Here is a 12,826-nt window from a genome sequence, read left to right on the forward strand (position 1 = left end):
TCAACTGCTTATAAATCAATTCTAAAGTATCTTTGGCAGTAAAGGGGGTGCCAACTCTTGGCTGTATCTTGAGTAAATGAAATCAGTGACTCATGTGATTCAGTGAAACAAGTATACAGTCCAGAAGACAAAAGATAATGACTTCCCAAATTAGTGTAAAACTTGAAGGCAGTGGAAAGGGGGAAGTGTTGCTGGTGGACAAGATCAAATTATTTCATAGAATTATAGAGAAATTGTATTTTAATGTATTTAGTTATTATATAGAAATTGCATCCAATTCTTTAGTCATACAGGCTGGTAAAGTAATTTGTTTTCTTAATCAGAACCAATCACTCATACTGCAGACGTCTGTTATTCTAGGGCTCGTGAAATCTCAGTATGACTCTTTAACATCCATCGTATGTATGCCTATTTGTATACCTTAGTGTACACAATGTATGTATGAATGTTACGTTTTGAAATGTTATATACAGTAGTAACCCATTTATAGAACTAACACATACATATCTTGTCAGCTCAAAGAGAGGTTCCTACCCTTGAGCATCAAAAGAACAGTGGTTAGATAGTGGGTTATGAGTTGTGTTTAACCTTGTGAAATATGAGAGAGTGTGCTGTGGGCTTCCAACCTTCCATAATAATTTATACATTTGTAGTTTTGCTGTAATCACAAACTACTTTTCTAATGGTCAAGAAAGCAGAGAATGGTGTTTCTCCAGGGCAACACCATCATAGAACATGCAGAGGGAATTTGAGTAGGCTCTTGTGCTATGGCTGTCCATCTCTGGGAGTGGTCTCTGCTAATGCCCATTTCAGTATCAGCAAAAATGGAAAACAAATAGATGTAGATGCTGAATTGGAGTACTGAATTGCAGTTTTGCAGTGTTGTAAAAGAGTACCATGGGTTACTTAGTTCTTAATCATCAGAAAATACATTTTTATGATGTCCTGCTATAAGTTCACGTGTGGTGGACTACTAATTCAGACTCCAGGCACTGTGGTATCATTTTATGATGAGCTGTGGTAAGTCTAATAAAATGTAGCTTATTCTTCTCATAAATACATATTTACTTAGTCAGTGCATTTATCAATGTGATTATGTGCTTTCTCAATCATAATAGAGGTTTTTAGGTATTATTGAAAATTAACAGCAAATGGTGATATGACTTAAACCACAAACTGTGGCAAATGCGAGGTAAAACTTCCACTCAACCCATTGCTTGCACCATAGTTCTGATCTTCTAATTTTGGCCCACAGTTTAAGTAAGGAATGAATAAACGAATGTACATTTCTGAGCTTGTCGATACAGAAGATGCTACAGCACAGGGGCGCCTCTGTAAGACATTAAAATGCAGCCTATCTTATCAATGCATGAACACATATCCCAGAGTGAGAAGTGTAATTTTGAATATTCATGGCATTTTTGAGAATTGTTTCAAGGTTCTTGATTAATGAAAGTTTCTTTACAACATAGATGATGCTAAATGTTCAATGCTCCGGCCCAAAATCATGTAGCTTTTCCCCATGGGTAGCTGTTGCTTAGTACACACGCCCTCCTGGATTTCCTGGAGAAACACACACCTGCTCATGGAATTTCACTTCGTAAATTGGTCCTTTTCTGTCTTTGAAATATGTTGCAGAAATAAAGAAGCAATTTATGAATTCTAAGTAGTATAGTACTGGGTTGCTTGTGCCTGAGTTTAAGTTGACTACAGAAAGGTCTGTCTACTAGGGTTGACATTGGCATCAAGACTCCATGTGTCCAGTCTTAACTTTCATCGATAAACTAATGCTTTCTGGGACCTGTGGTTTTCTTCATTTGAGCCTATTAGACTGATGCACCTGTAACAAGGATTTATAGAAGAGAATACTAGGATTAGAAAGATATATTATTTTTTATCCCGGAGTTTTATATAGCACAAACTTGACCCTAAGGTATCGGGTATCAGAGCGCTTTACATGAGCACCACTTTTTTACATACGGACACATCCCTTTTTTTGTTAGGCAAGGGGACATTAAGTGATGTCCCCAGAATCACAGGATGTTGTGTATTGTTGCCAAGACACGAACCCGGATCCCCAGATTTGAGGTTGACCGCCCTAGCCGATAGGCCACATCCTCGCCCCAATAATAATAACAATAATCTTAAAAAATATCTTAATAACAAGCCGTAATCTGCTGGTAGAAAGTACTGCGTGACACCTCAGTCAATTACAGTTTCTTTTGCATGGAGACACATATGCATCTCTCTCATCATGTGGAACGCTGACTTATAGAGAGACACAATGGTGCATCTTTTGGATTGAGTGTTCGCCTAACCTGCAAATATTATTGATTTTTTGGTTTAAATCAAGTTCTTCAAATGCTTTGATGAAGTGTTCTGAAAAAACTGCAACAGCAATCTGAAGCTAGACTTGTTTTTATATGGCCTTCTATTTATTATTTAAAATTGCAATTGATTGTTAGCCTTAGAAATGATAATTAAAATGAGATTAGGGTTTTTCCATCAACATCCACTATTTTCCCTCATCATTCTTGATTTCAATGTTTTAATTGTGTTGTGAAACGGTACGTCATTATGGCTAATAACTCGGCTAAATAACCCTCTCATTTAATATCCTCCTTTTTGGAACTCTATCTGCCAGCTAAAGCCAATCAAATATAATTGAAATACTTTAATAGGGCTTCTCGAATGGGTATGGATAAATTAAAATCTTTGGGTGAACTGAAGCAGTTTCCACTCCGAGAAGCAAATGAAAAAGAGGATACATATATTTTAGCAGCCAGATCTCCCAGACATGTTTTAGCACACCACTTAAATGCAGTTTGACTGCACATCTTCCTTTGAATATTAAATAAGAAAAGCAGTTGTCCTACTTGCAGGCAGATAATCTGAATCATCATTCAGTTTAATTATAAAACTGACAGACAGGCTGTGTAGACCTGGTTTGAACTCAGGAGTACATCTCTGTGCTTGAAACTAGAGTAGACCTTTGTCTACAACATTCAAATTAATAGTGGCAGGCAGTTGTCAAAATCAGGTTTTTGGATCAGATGGATTCATTTGAAAAAATATAGTTTAAGCATTTAAATTCTTTAGGATATTTGAACATCCGGTTACATACTTACCTGTGTCCTTCTCTGATGTCCTGTCCTCACTTTGCTCCTGCACAAACTGTGCATCATCTGTTGCAAGGGGGAAAACAGCAACAACAACAAGTGCAGGCTATGAGTCACAGAGATTTTGCAGTGTTTAGGCGTCATTACCTTTAGTAGTACTAACCTTGATTTGTAGGTAAGCTCGGAGAATTCATAGAGTAAGTCACATCAAAATATTTGTGAATCAAGCTCCCAGAATCGACAAATAACCAGCCTGGTCTGCAAAGCGTTTTTCTTGGGAGCAGGTGGCCCCTATTCACAGAACTGTTTCTGTGGTATAGAGTAACTTACACTTGACTTGCACCAGAGTTGCTCATGAATTTCCAAGCGTAAATCATTCCTGCTCTGGAAAACAAAAATTAAATCGGTTCCTTTATGTCTTAGTCCAGGCTTAAGTAAAACTTACTCAATTTTCATTGCCTATCACATGCATACTGAAGAAAAGCTTTAAATAAATAACAAGCCTTTTTTCATAAGTAAGTATGTCTTGCCCCTGGAAATACATGACTTCATACTAACTAAACCTGGAGTAAAATACAAGTACTCATAGGAAAAGCTTTGTGAACCACACCACTAGCCTCAACCCTCCTCCCTATGTGATTGTTAAAGCATTCCCCATGAGCAGTTGTTTTTAACGCTTGGGTATGACTTAATCATGGAATTTTAAGAGTAAAGTATGCTTATGCATTGTAAAAAGTACATGCTGCCCAATTCACAGGGCTAAATGTGAACAGCTGAATATTCAGGTACAAAGGGCCTCATTTATGAGAAGGGTGACGCAGGCCCCATGTGAAAGGGCCTGCGTCACCCTTACACCTGCCATGAGGCAGGTGTAAGATATTGACGCATTGGCGTCCTAGAAGTGGCGCAGTGAAATATTATAGATTTCACTGCGCCACTCCTATGGCCCTTCCTTGCAGGGGAACACCAACCCTGCATACAGTATACCTGATGCAGGTATAATGTAGCGCAGAGGGTTACAAAGTGACGCACCGGTCTAGATGCGTCACTTCGTAAATATGGTGCAACATGTCGCATTATTTATTTCGCCGCTGCGTCGCAAAAAGAGCCGCAACAGCGGCACAAAAGTGACGCATGGGCTCATAAATAAGCCTCAAAGTATTTTCTGTGAGTATGTGTTTCATTGTTGTCATTTGCTGATTAATTCAGAGGAATAAGACATGCTTATTTGTAGTTTCCATAAGTAATCCTGGGGCATATTTACAAGGGGTTATCCCCACCAGAAAGTCACTTTGTTGCCGTTCTAGTGATGATAACCCCTTCACCTTATTCAGAAAGTGGTATTAAGCCACTTAACATGGCTTAACACTGCCTTGTAAATAATGCCCCTATTCACACAGCACATAGCATGAAAGGGGCAGTCAATGGGTGTTGCAGTGGGTGTTCCTCCGCAACACCCATTGCTTTTTCATACTGCCCCCTATTAACAAGGGTGGCATAAATATGGGGCAGCGCCAAGAATAAGACCAGAAAAAACCTGTTCTTAAACTGGTGCAACGAGGAGAAATCATAAATTTCTCCTCGTTTTTGCTGTTTCTATGTGTGCCGCATTTTGCAGCACACATAGAAGTTACAAATCGCCATTAGTGATTGTTTATGTGCAGAAAGGGACACCTTCCTGCACATGAACAATCATTCCCTGCAATGCAGGCACCCTTACACGATGGTGCAAGGGTACCTGTGTTGGCACTAGGTAGCTAAATTTAGCGCTAGCTCTAGGGGAAACGCAGGGGTGTGCCGTATTATTGTAATATGGTGCATCCCTGTGTTTTCAGAATGTCGGAGCGTGGCGTTACCAATTGTGGCGTAACCTCGCGCTCCGCCATTCTCTTGTGAATATGCCCCCCTGTCTTACTGCTGGAAGCTACCCACAAATCTGTTGTGAAAATTGTGACGTGTGCCTAGATCACCAGTTGTAATTCACATATAACACATGAACAAGACACAACAACTCATAGAAAAAGTGTGTGATTCTGAAAGCTATTTTACTTGAGTAATCATGTCTTACTCTTGAAATAAGTTAATAAATTATACCCAAATCGGGATTAAGGTACAAACACTCACTGGAAATGTCCCGTTTACCAGGACTGAATATTGAGAAGATGTTCACACCTAAGACAAGATTAATACACAACTACATATAGAAAATGTTTTTGTGTCAATAATTGTAATTGTCACTGCAGAATGGAATTCTGCAAAAAGACAATAACTGAATCAGTCGAATGCTCCCACATTCATAGCTGGTTTTCTGTTTTGAAATTAGTGAAGACTTGGAGATTCCTGTCCATAAATCAAGCCATGCTGTCAGTGGCAAATAACAGAAACAATGGTCATTATATAGTCCAATATTACCCACAGGCTGTGAACTGTCAATGAAAGGACATATTGAAGGAATCTGAACAGAGGTCCTTACTTCCATTAATAGGAAAATTAGCAAAGCTATCTTCCAAGAATATGTGGCTTCTGCTCATGAAAATTGATGTGCAAATCAACTATGTTTACTAGTGGAATTTCCACCGCCATGGTAGTGTAAGAAATTCCACCAGGACTTTTTCCGTTAACTAGGCTTTAGATAGGAGTCATGTGGTTTATAGAAAGACGTTTATTACCTGACAGCAAAAATCTATTCTACCTATAGAAGATCCATACCCTATTTCATTAACGTTTCAAATTTAACGATCGAAAGAGGCTAAATGAATCACTTAAAATTCACTTGCGCTGCTGGTTGATAAAAGTCTACCATTAGTGACAATAGAAAAATATAAGACAAGTGAGTCCCAAAGAATGTTTTTCTTTTTTAATATTACTTTCTTTCGTGACATTTCAGAATGAGAGGTTTATTCAGCAATTGTAGCAAGGCATTGAGAGAGTTTAAGAGCTCATTCCGTCTAACATTTTCATGAAGCTGTGCCATTTCTTACAAAATATGTTTTATCGTTTCAAGAAATGATGTTAACCTCGCAGTTTTAAAACTGAATGAACAAGGCCTCTTGGACAAATTGAAAAACAAATGGTGGTACGACAAAGGAGAATGTGGCAGCGGGGGCGGTGACTCCAAGGTTAGCCTCAATGTCACCAAAGCGGGTAAACAGTATGTCAAGTAACAAGAGCATCTGCTAGAGCGAAACTATCCACACTCCCTATTGTCATATTTTCAAATTCGTCCTCTTATGACACCCCTACACACTGAAGTATGCACTTACTGTCAACCCAGAAATATTTGCATATGTTTAATTCGAATTAGGAGCATTGATTTGAATCTGAGTGGCGAGAGTACGAGTGGTTTGAAATAATATCCTAAAGGAGAAGATCTAGAAACTTGAGGTGCTGGTGGGGGTGGACAAATTGGAATGACTAGTGACAAAGCATAGGGAGAGTTTTGTTGGGAAAACTGTTGCTTCTTATGTCATCCAATGCATGTTAGAAAATGTGATTACCTACCTTTTATGCTAAATACTACTGTGCAACATAATCCATGTTCTACAAACTTATTTTAAATATCTGTTTCAGTGTTTTATCATTTGCAACGTTTTCTGTGTATTTGTAAAATCAAATTTTTTCATCATTGTTATATTTATTGTTGTGATATGCTACTGAGTATCTCACTTATAGATACTGGTTGGTTTTTGACTTCCTCGTAATTGCTTTTTGCAATGGATTTTAGTCAATTACATAACCAAGTCTCTGAGTGAGTCAATTAGTGAGTGTCTGAGAGACTATCCTGCAAGTCAGTCACTTCAAAGTGATGTCCCACACAACGTTCTTTTGCCCAAGTTGGTCGCTAGCTTGTTAAAATAGCATTTCACAATTTGATTTCATTTTAATTTGGTTTGCAGTTAATTATTCCCACCATTCTTTTGAGTGCTCATTCAGTTGCCCTTTGAGTTCATGAAGTGTCCTTTGCCAACATGATATTGACTGATAACAACCAATGAATGCATGCAAGGGTGTTCTAATGTTCAATGCACGTTATGTCAAAGCATGTTGTACTTGTCTGTGATGCCTTTCCTTTAAACATGTACAATTATTTTCTTTATCTAGATGCACCTTTACATTCAGTGAACATATCAGTAATCTAAATCTTAATCAGACTTCCAGCTGTACACACATTTATTTCAAATGTGGGCCAAAATAACATTATTTGATTGACTACTTGAAAATGTGTACAAATTCAATAATAGCTTTTCTAGCTCCATTTACTACATGTTTATATTTTTATTACAATGATGGAGATTTGCTCTCTGACAAAATTATTTAGTTGGTTATTTCCCAAAATTTTACAGATACATTTTATAAAACCAGCCATTGATGACAGTGTTTTTGTTTGCCCCGTTTCGGAGTACTACTCTTGCCATCCGAAGTTTAGACTACCTTATCTAAAAACATTCAGCTACAATTGAGTCTATCATGACTAGCATTCATGACCTTCTCATTCTGATGAGTTTTTGCCATTTGCCAAGCAGTTTCTTACCTATACTCAAATGGGTCATTCTCCTATCAAAGTAATATGAATAGGTAAACAAAACGACATAGTTTCAAGATTTCTCTCTTTTCTCGTTAATTTCAAAACTTTCAGTTACATGAAGCATACGTACGGGTGTAGATGAGCATCAAATTAGATTTTTCTTTAGAATCAGCAATTAAAGTGAAAAATGTCTCATTAAAGCCCTCCTTGTTGACTTGACGTTGCCTGTCAAAGCGGAAGGCTTGCTTTCAAAAGGTATGGTGGCACACAATCAAATAATCAACACAATTAACTTAGTCACATATGAAAATGTTACCAAACAACCCCTGCAGCACTCCATCCTGGTCGCACATTTCTACCAAGGAAAAGGGTTCTCTGCTCTGGTACACCTGTGGCACAATAATAAATGCCCAATTGATACTGACACTCCTTCCTAAGGAAGGGTTTTTGCTGTCTATGATGATCTATTTCTTGACTTCCTCCTTCATAACCCATAACTCATGCAAATGTCTGCCTGGCTATCCGTAGTATATATTAGTAATTCTCTTCAGATAAACCAGCAGATTAACATATTTTACATCTTGTCTTACTTGAATCCAACATTAAAGAGAAATTGGAACATAGATTTGATGTAATTCTTGCGATTCCAAAGGCCCCAATTAGGAATATGTATGGGACAAAAATCTTGGCCATTAGGCTGAAACTGGAACATACCATTTTGATTGTGTAAATAAAGATAAATGATAAAGCTTGCCTGGAATCTCCATCACTAACTTTAGACAGTTAGTTTGCAGAACTAGGTAGAGGGGGCAAGGGTGCTTGACCATGCTGCCTATGCTATTAAATTAGGGTTGCCACAGTTCTTCCAAAATACTATACTAATCATGGTTTTCATGATTTGCTTCTTTTTCACATTTCAATCGCCATGTGTAAAGAGGTGAAATTGGTTCCATCCATCCTCTGGAATCAATTCCAACTCAGGGAACACTAAACACAACCGTATTTGTGAATACAAAACAAATTGGATCCTCTAAGGTTTCCACATCATAATAAAAATATACTGGACTCTACCTTAACAAAATATGATACACAATTCTTCCTTTTTTTATTAACATCTGCTTATCAAGTTAGTACCCCTTTGCAACTCAATTTATAGCATTATCCATCCACATATGCCAGTTGTTGCAGCACACCAACTGGCTGAACTTTGATGCAGCAACATCATGAGTCTCCCTGTAAGAGGTTTACCTTCCAATTTAGCACTTCCTTCTTCAGAAGGAGATAGGGCTACCTCGTTCATTATATAATGGCTATTGAGAGCTTAGTGTGGGCCAGCTTTGCTTCTAAGTTCAGTGTTGAACAGAGCTTTTATTTGCTTTAGCTTTGTGGAATTTTTTATATTTAAGAAACATTTGCAGCGCTCCAGGCACAGTCTGCGTGTAGGGTAGAGATTACACTAGATTAGATTAGCTCCCCAGCAATCACAGGCCCCTCCCACTTATTCTACTCCACTGGACCTCTTGCCTTCTTTGGTGATTTCTTGGTTTGTTTGGGTTCTTAGAGTTATACTATAGCAAGGGCGTGTTCCTAAACACTTTCTCACTTCCTTTGTTGCTAAACCAGAGTGGGATGTTTGAGATAGAAGAATCCAAGGGAGGCTGATCTAAGAGTATTTGCTCCCTCATTTTTATTCTGCATTTCTTGATGTAGGGGACTGCACTCTTTATTGTGTACCATATTCCTACCAAACAGCTTAAATCAAATATTCGTTGAATCTTATTCAGAGCTCTACATCAGAGCCCTGCTCTCTATCACATTTAACCAGTGCAACACCCTTTTCACAGATCAGCACAGATGAATATTGCCAAGACTCGTGACACATGGTCTTAAGCTACCTCTGCATAGCAGAAGGTGTGCAACATATGTAATTGAATTAGATCTGCCCCCTATATTTCATACAATGGACCACAATATTACTAGAAAATGACACAGCATGATGCTGTAAGCCAGCTTGTTGCGCCGAGCTGCGTCATTAGGAAAGTGCAGGGACACATCGTATTTAAAGCAATACGGTGCAACCCTGCGCTTTCCTCTGCACTGGCGCCCAATTGGCTGCCTAGCGCCAATGCAGACACTCCTGCACCATGGTGCAAGGGTACCTGCGTTGCAGGGATGATTGTTTTTGTGCAGGAAGGGACACCTTTCTGCACAAAGACAATAATTGATGGCATTTTCCTGCTATGTCTGCGGCAAAATGCAGCACATATAGAAAGAGCAAAAAACGAGGAGAAATAAAGGTATTTCTCCTTGTTACGCCACTTTAATCCCTCTCCTGGGGAGACGTTAGAATCTTACACATTCCCAGGTTTGCGAAACCTTATAAATCTGGGAATACGTTAGAATACATGGGTGTTATGTAGGAACACCTGGAGAAACACCCATGGAACGTCCCTTTCACTCAGAGTAATGCGTGAAATGGGACCATATGTACAAGGCCATGAAAGGCCACGCACAGTGGCTTTGTGTGGCTCAGTAAATATTGCTCAACATTTTGCACCACCAGAACGTCAAACAAAGTGACACTCCAGTGGCCCAGGGGCCGTGTAAATGTGCTCCTTGATTGGGAGAGCCGAAACAGCACTGAATTAGTGCTTTCCTGGCTTATCCCAATGCTGCCACTTTTTAAAGTCTGCCTTCTTGTAGGCAGTTTATGGAGTGAATTTGAGTTCTCCAGTGACCCTGTATTTATTATTTCTCTTTTACCTTTCATATCTATCATTGAATCTTTTATGCTGGTAATACCCAGCTTGCACTTGGCAGATAGAACGAGGGGCACTCCGCTTAGATCATATCCTAAATCTATTAGCAGCTGATTTAGAGAAAAGTGATTGAAAAGAAACCCTACTTAAAACGAACATTTAAGGCCTGCAATCCTACACAGCTCCAACTATTTAAATCTTGCATTGGCTGGCACTGCACAGAGAATTTAATTTAAGGTCCTTAGAGGCATATTATCAAGGACGGCGTTAAAATTATCGCCAGTTTAGCGGCAGTTAGCGGCGATAATGGGCTTGATAATATGCCCTGGGGAATTCCAATAGAAGCCCATGTTGACACCAGAACATAGACTTCTATTGGAATTCTCCAGGGCATATTATCAAGCTCATTATCGCCGCTTTAGCGGCAGTTTTCTGCCGCTAAACCGGCAATAATTTTTAACGCCGTCCTTGATAATATGCCCCTTCGCTTGGCCCTGGAAGAAATTTGTGGAGAAGAACCTTCCTTTCTGCAAGCAAAATCAAAATCATACCTTATTGGAATGCTAGCCATGACAGAAAGCTTATTTATAAGGATTGCAACATAGAAACACTGAATACAGGCATAAAACATTCTTATAAGCAAAATGTTACATATCGTTTTGTCAAACTAATCACATTTTTTCTTTTGAAAGTTTATTTGCAATTTACACAATGTTTTAAACTGGTGTTTGTTATGTAGGTGCAGAACCTTGAGACCCGGAAGGAATGTGTGGACGTAGTTTCATTTCTTTGGTTTTTGAGGTGTTGCCATCAAGTCATTGTATGTTGCAAGTACTGCTCACATAGTGAGGTGGACTAGCAAAAAGCTTTGTACAGTCCATCACTGTTGAGCGGCACTAAGCTGTATGTTGCAAGTTCAGCCAGTTATTGCTTTTTATCCAACAGCGCTTTGCATGATGGGACTTGTATGGCGCGGTAGCGAAGGCGTGAAAACAAAACTATAAGTCCCAGGATGCACAGTGGTGTTGACTAAAGAATGTGGACTGACTGAAGATGCTACCTAGGGCTACTGGACATATTAAGAACTGAAATGAAACATGTATTCCTTGGAAATGTGTGACTGACTGATGGTGTATGCATGTCACAAACTCTTAAAAATAACATTCAGCGATTCTAAACTAGAATTATGTTGTGAGGCTTCTAAAGAACAGGGCAAAAGAGAACATATGGAGAAAACAAAAAAAGATCAAACGTTCAACAATTCCAAAATGAAAGAATTCCAAACATTTAGGCTGCAGTAACATCAATTTGTAGCTGACTGTGCGTCCTTTCTGCAACATTTTAAAAAGGGCGAATTGTACCCACGGAAAAAAAGCAAGTTAGTCACTTGTGAAATTGGAATCTGATTTCTGCCTCCAGCAAATGAAAGCAGTTTCGAATGCCATCAAAATGAACTTTTAATGCCTTCAAGCCAATAGTCCTGGGTTCACAGTAATTGCATACCATTTATTTCAAAGTGTGCTCGAGCAGTATGCGCCTGTTACTTAAAGCGACAGAGCAGGCCCCAGCCACGTGTCTTGTTTCTAACCCTGGGCCTACACGACATCGCCTGGGCTGTGGCCTCCGCTCCGTCACTTGGCAATGCGATTCTATGCAGTTTGACTTGAATAACATAAAATAACATATATTATGTTATTTATGTTATTTTCCACGTGAAGAACTCCTGTAAACCATGCCGTTTTGAAACTCAGTGAGGCAGGCGTCTTAGACAAGCTGAAAAACAAATGGTGGTACGATAAAGGGGAGTGTGGACCGAAGGACTCCGGAAGTAAGGTCAGTCCCTGCAGTTTGGGGCCTTCTGTTGTGTGCACAAAGCTGTGACGCAGTTATGCAAGGGCATTTTTATATGGCGTGATTTAAAATGAATCTATAAGGATGCTCGTGACAGTTACGTCAAAGGCTAAAAGTTTTCAAGTTGCTGAGGTACCTTCTAATAATTTAAATTTGCACTATCTGTTTTTTAATGGCGCTGGACTCCCCCTTAAAGAGGTTACTTGACTGCTCACTGCATACCCCTACTGTGTCCAGCTACTGGTGTAATGGTTTTTGACGTCATAATCAACTGTTATAGAACAAACGCCGGTCGCAACTTACAACTGATTGTTGTTCTGTGTTGTTCTGTCTCGGCGGTACTTTAATTTAATCAGTGACGTATGCCTTCTTGATCTTTGCGGCCATAAGCGTCCTTATAGTCAAAAATCTGCGTCACTTACCCGGTGGTGAAAATTATTTGTAAATCCTCCACTGGAATTTCCACTACTGGTCCATACCTGTGACAGCTGTTGGAATAGTATATGGGAAATCACTTACATTTGTTTATTCATGGAGAATGTAAAACATGATTTTCCTCACTTAAAAACCAG

General features: G+C 39.1%; 1 protein-coding gene across 7 annotated transcripts in view; it reads left to right on the forward strand.

The window, feature by feature from the left end:
• Nucleotides 1–12,826, forward strand: part of GRIA4 (glutamate ionotropic receptor AMPA type subunit 4) — an 829,275-nt gene that overhangs the window by 806,798 nt on the left and 9,651 nt on the right. For 3 of the 7 annotated variants that reach the window (XM_085621467.1, XM_085621465.1, XM_085621468.1), the window contains exon 14: nt 12,122–12,236. The exons of 1 other annotated variant lie outside the window; for it this stretch is intronic. In XM_085621467.1, coding sequence (XP_085477593.1) covers nt 12,122–12,236 — 115 coding nt within the window. Of the gene's footprint in view, nt 1–6,123; nt 6,239–12,121; nt 12,237–12,826 lie in introns of all 7 variants that reach the window. 3 more of the 7 variants (XM_085621466.1, XM_085621464.1, XR_014967667.1) reach the window with 2 other exon arrangements.

This window comes from Triturus cristatus, chromosome 8 (assembly GCF_964204655.1).
Source record: "Triturus cristatus chromosome 8, aTriCri1.1, whole genome shotgun sequence".
NCBI classification, from domain to species: Eukaryota; Metazoa; Chordata; class Amphibia; order Caudata; family Salamandridae; genus Triturus; species Triturus cristatus.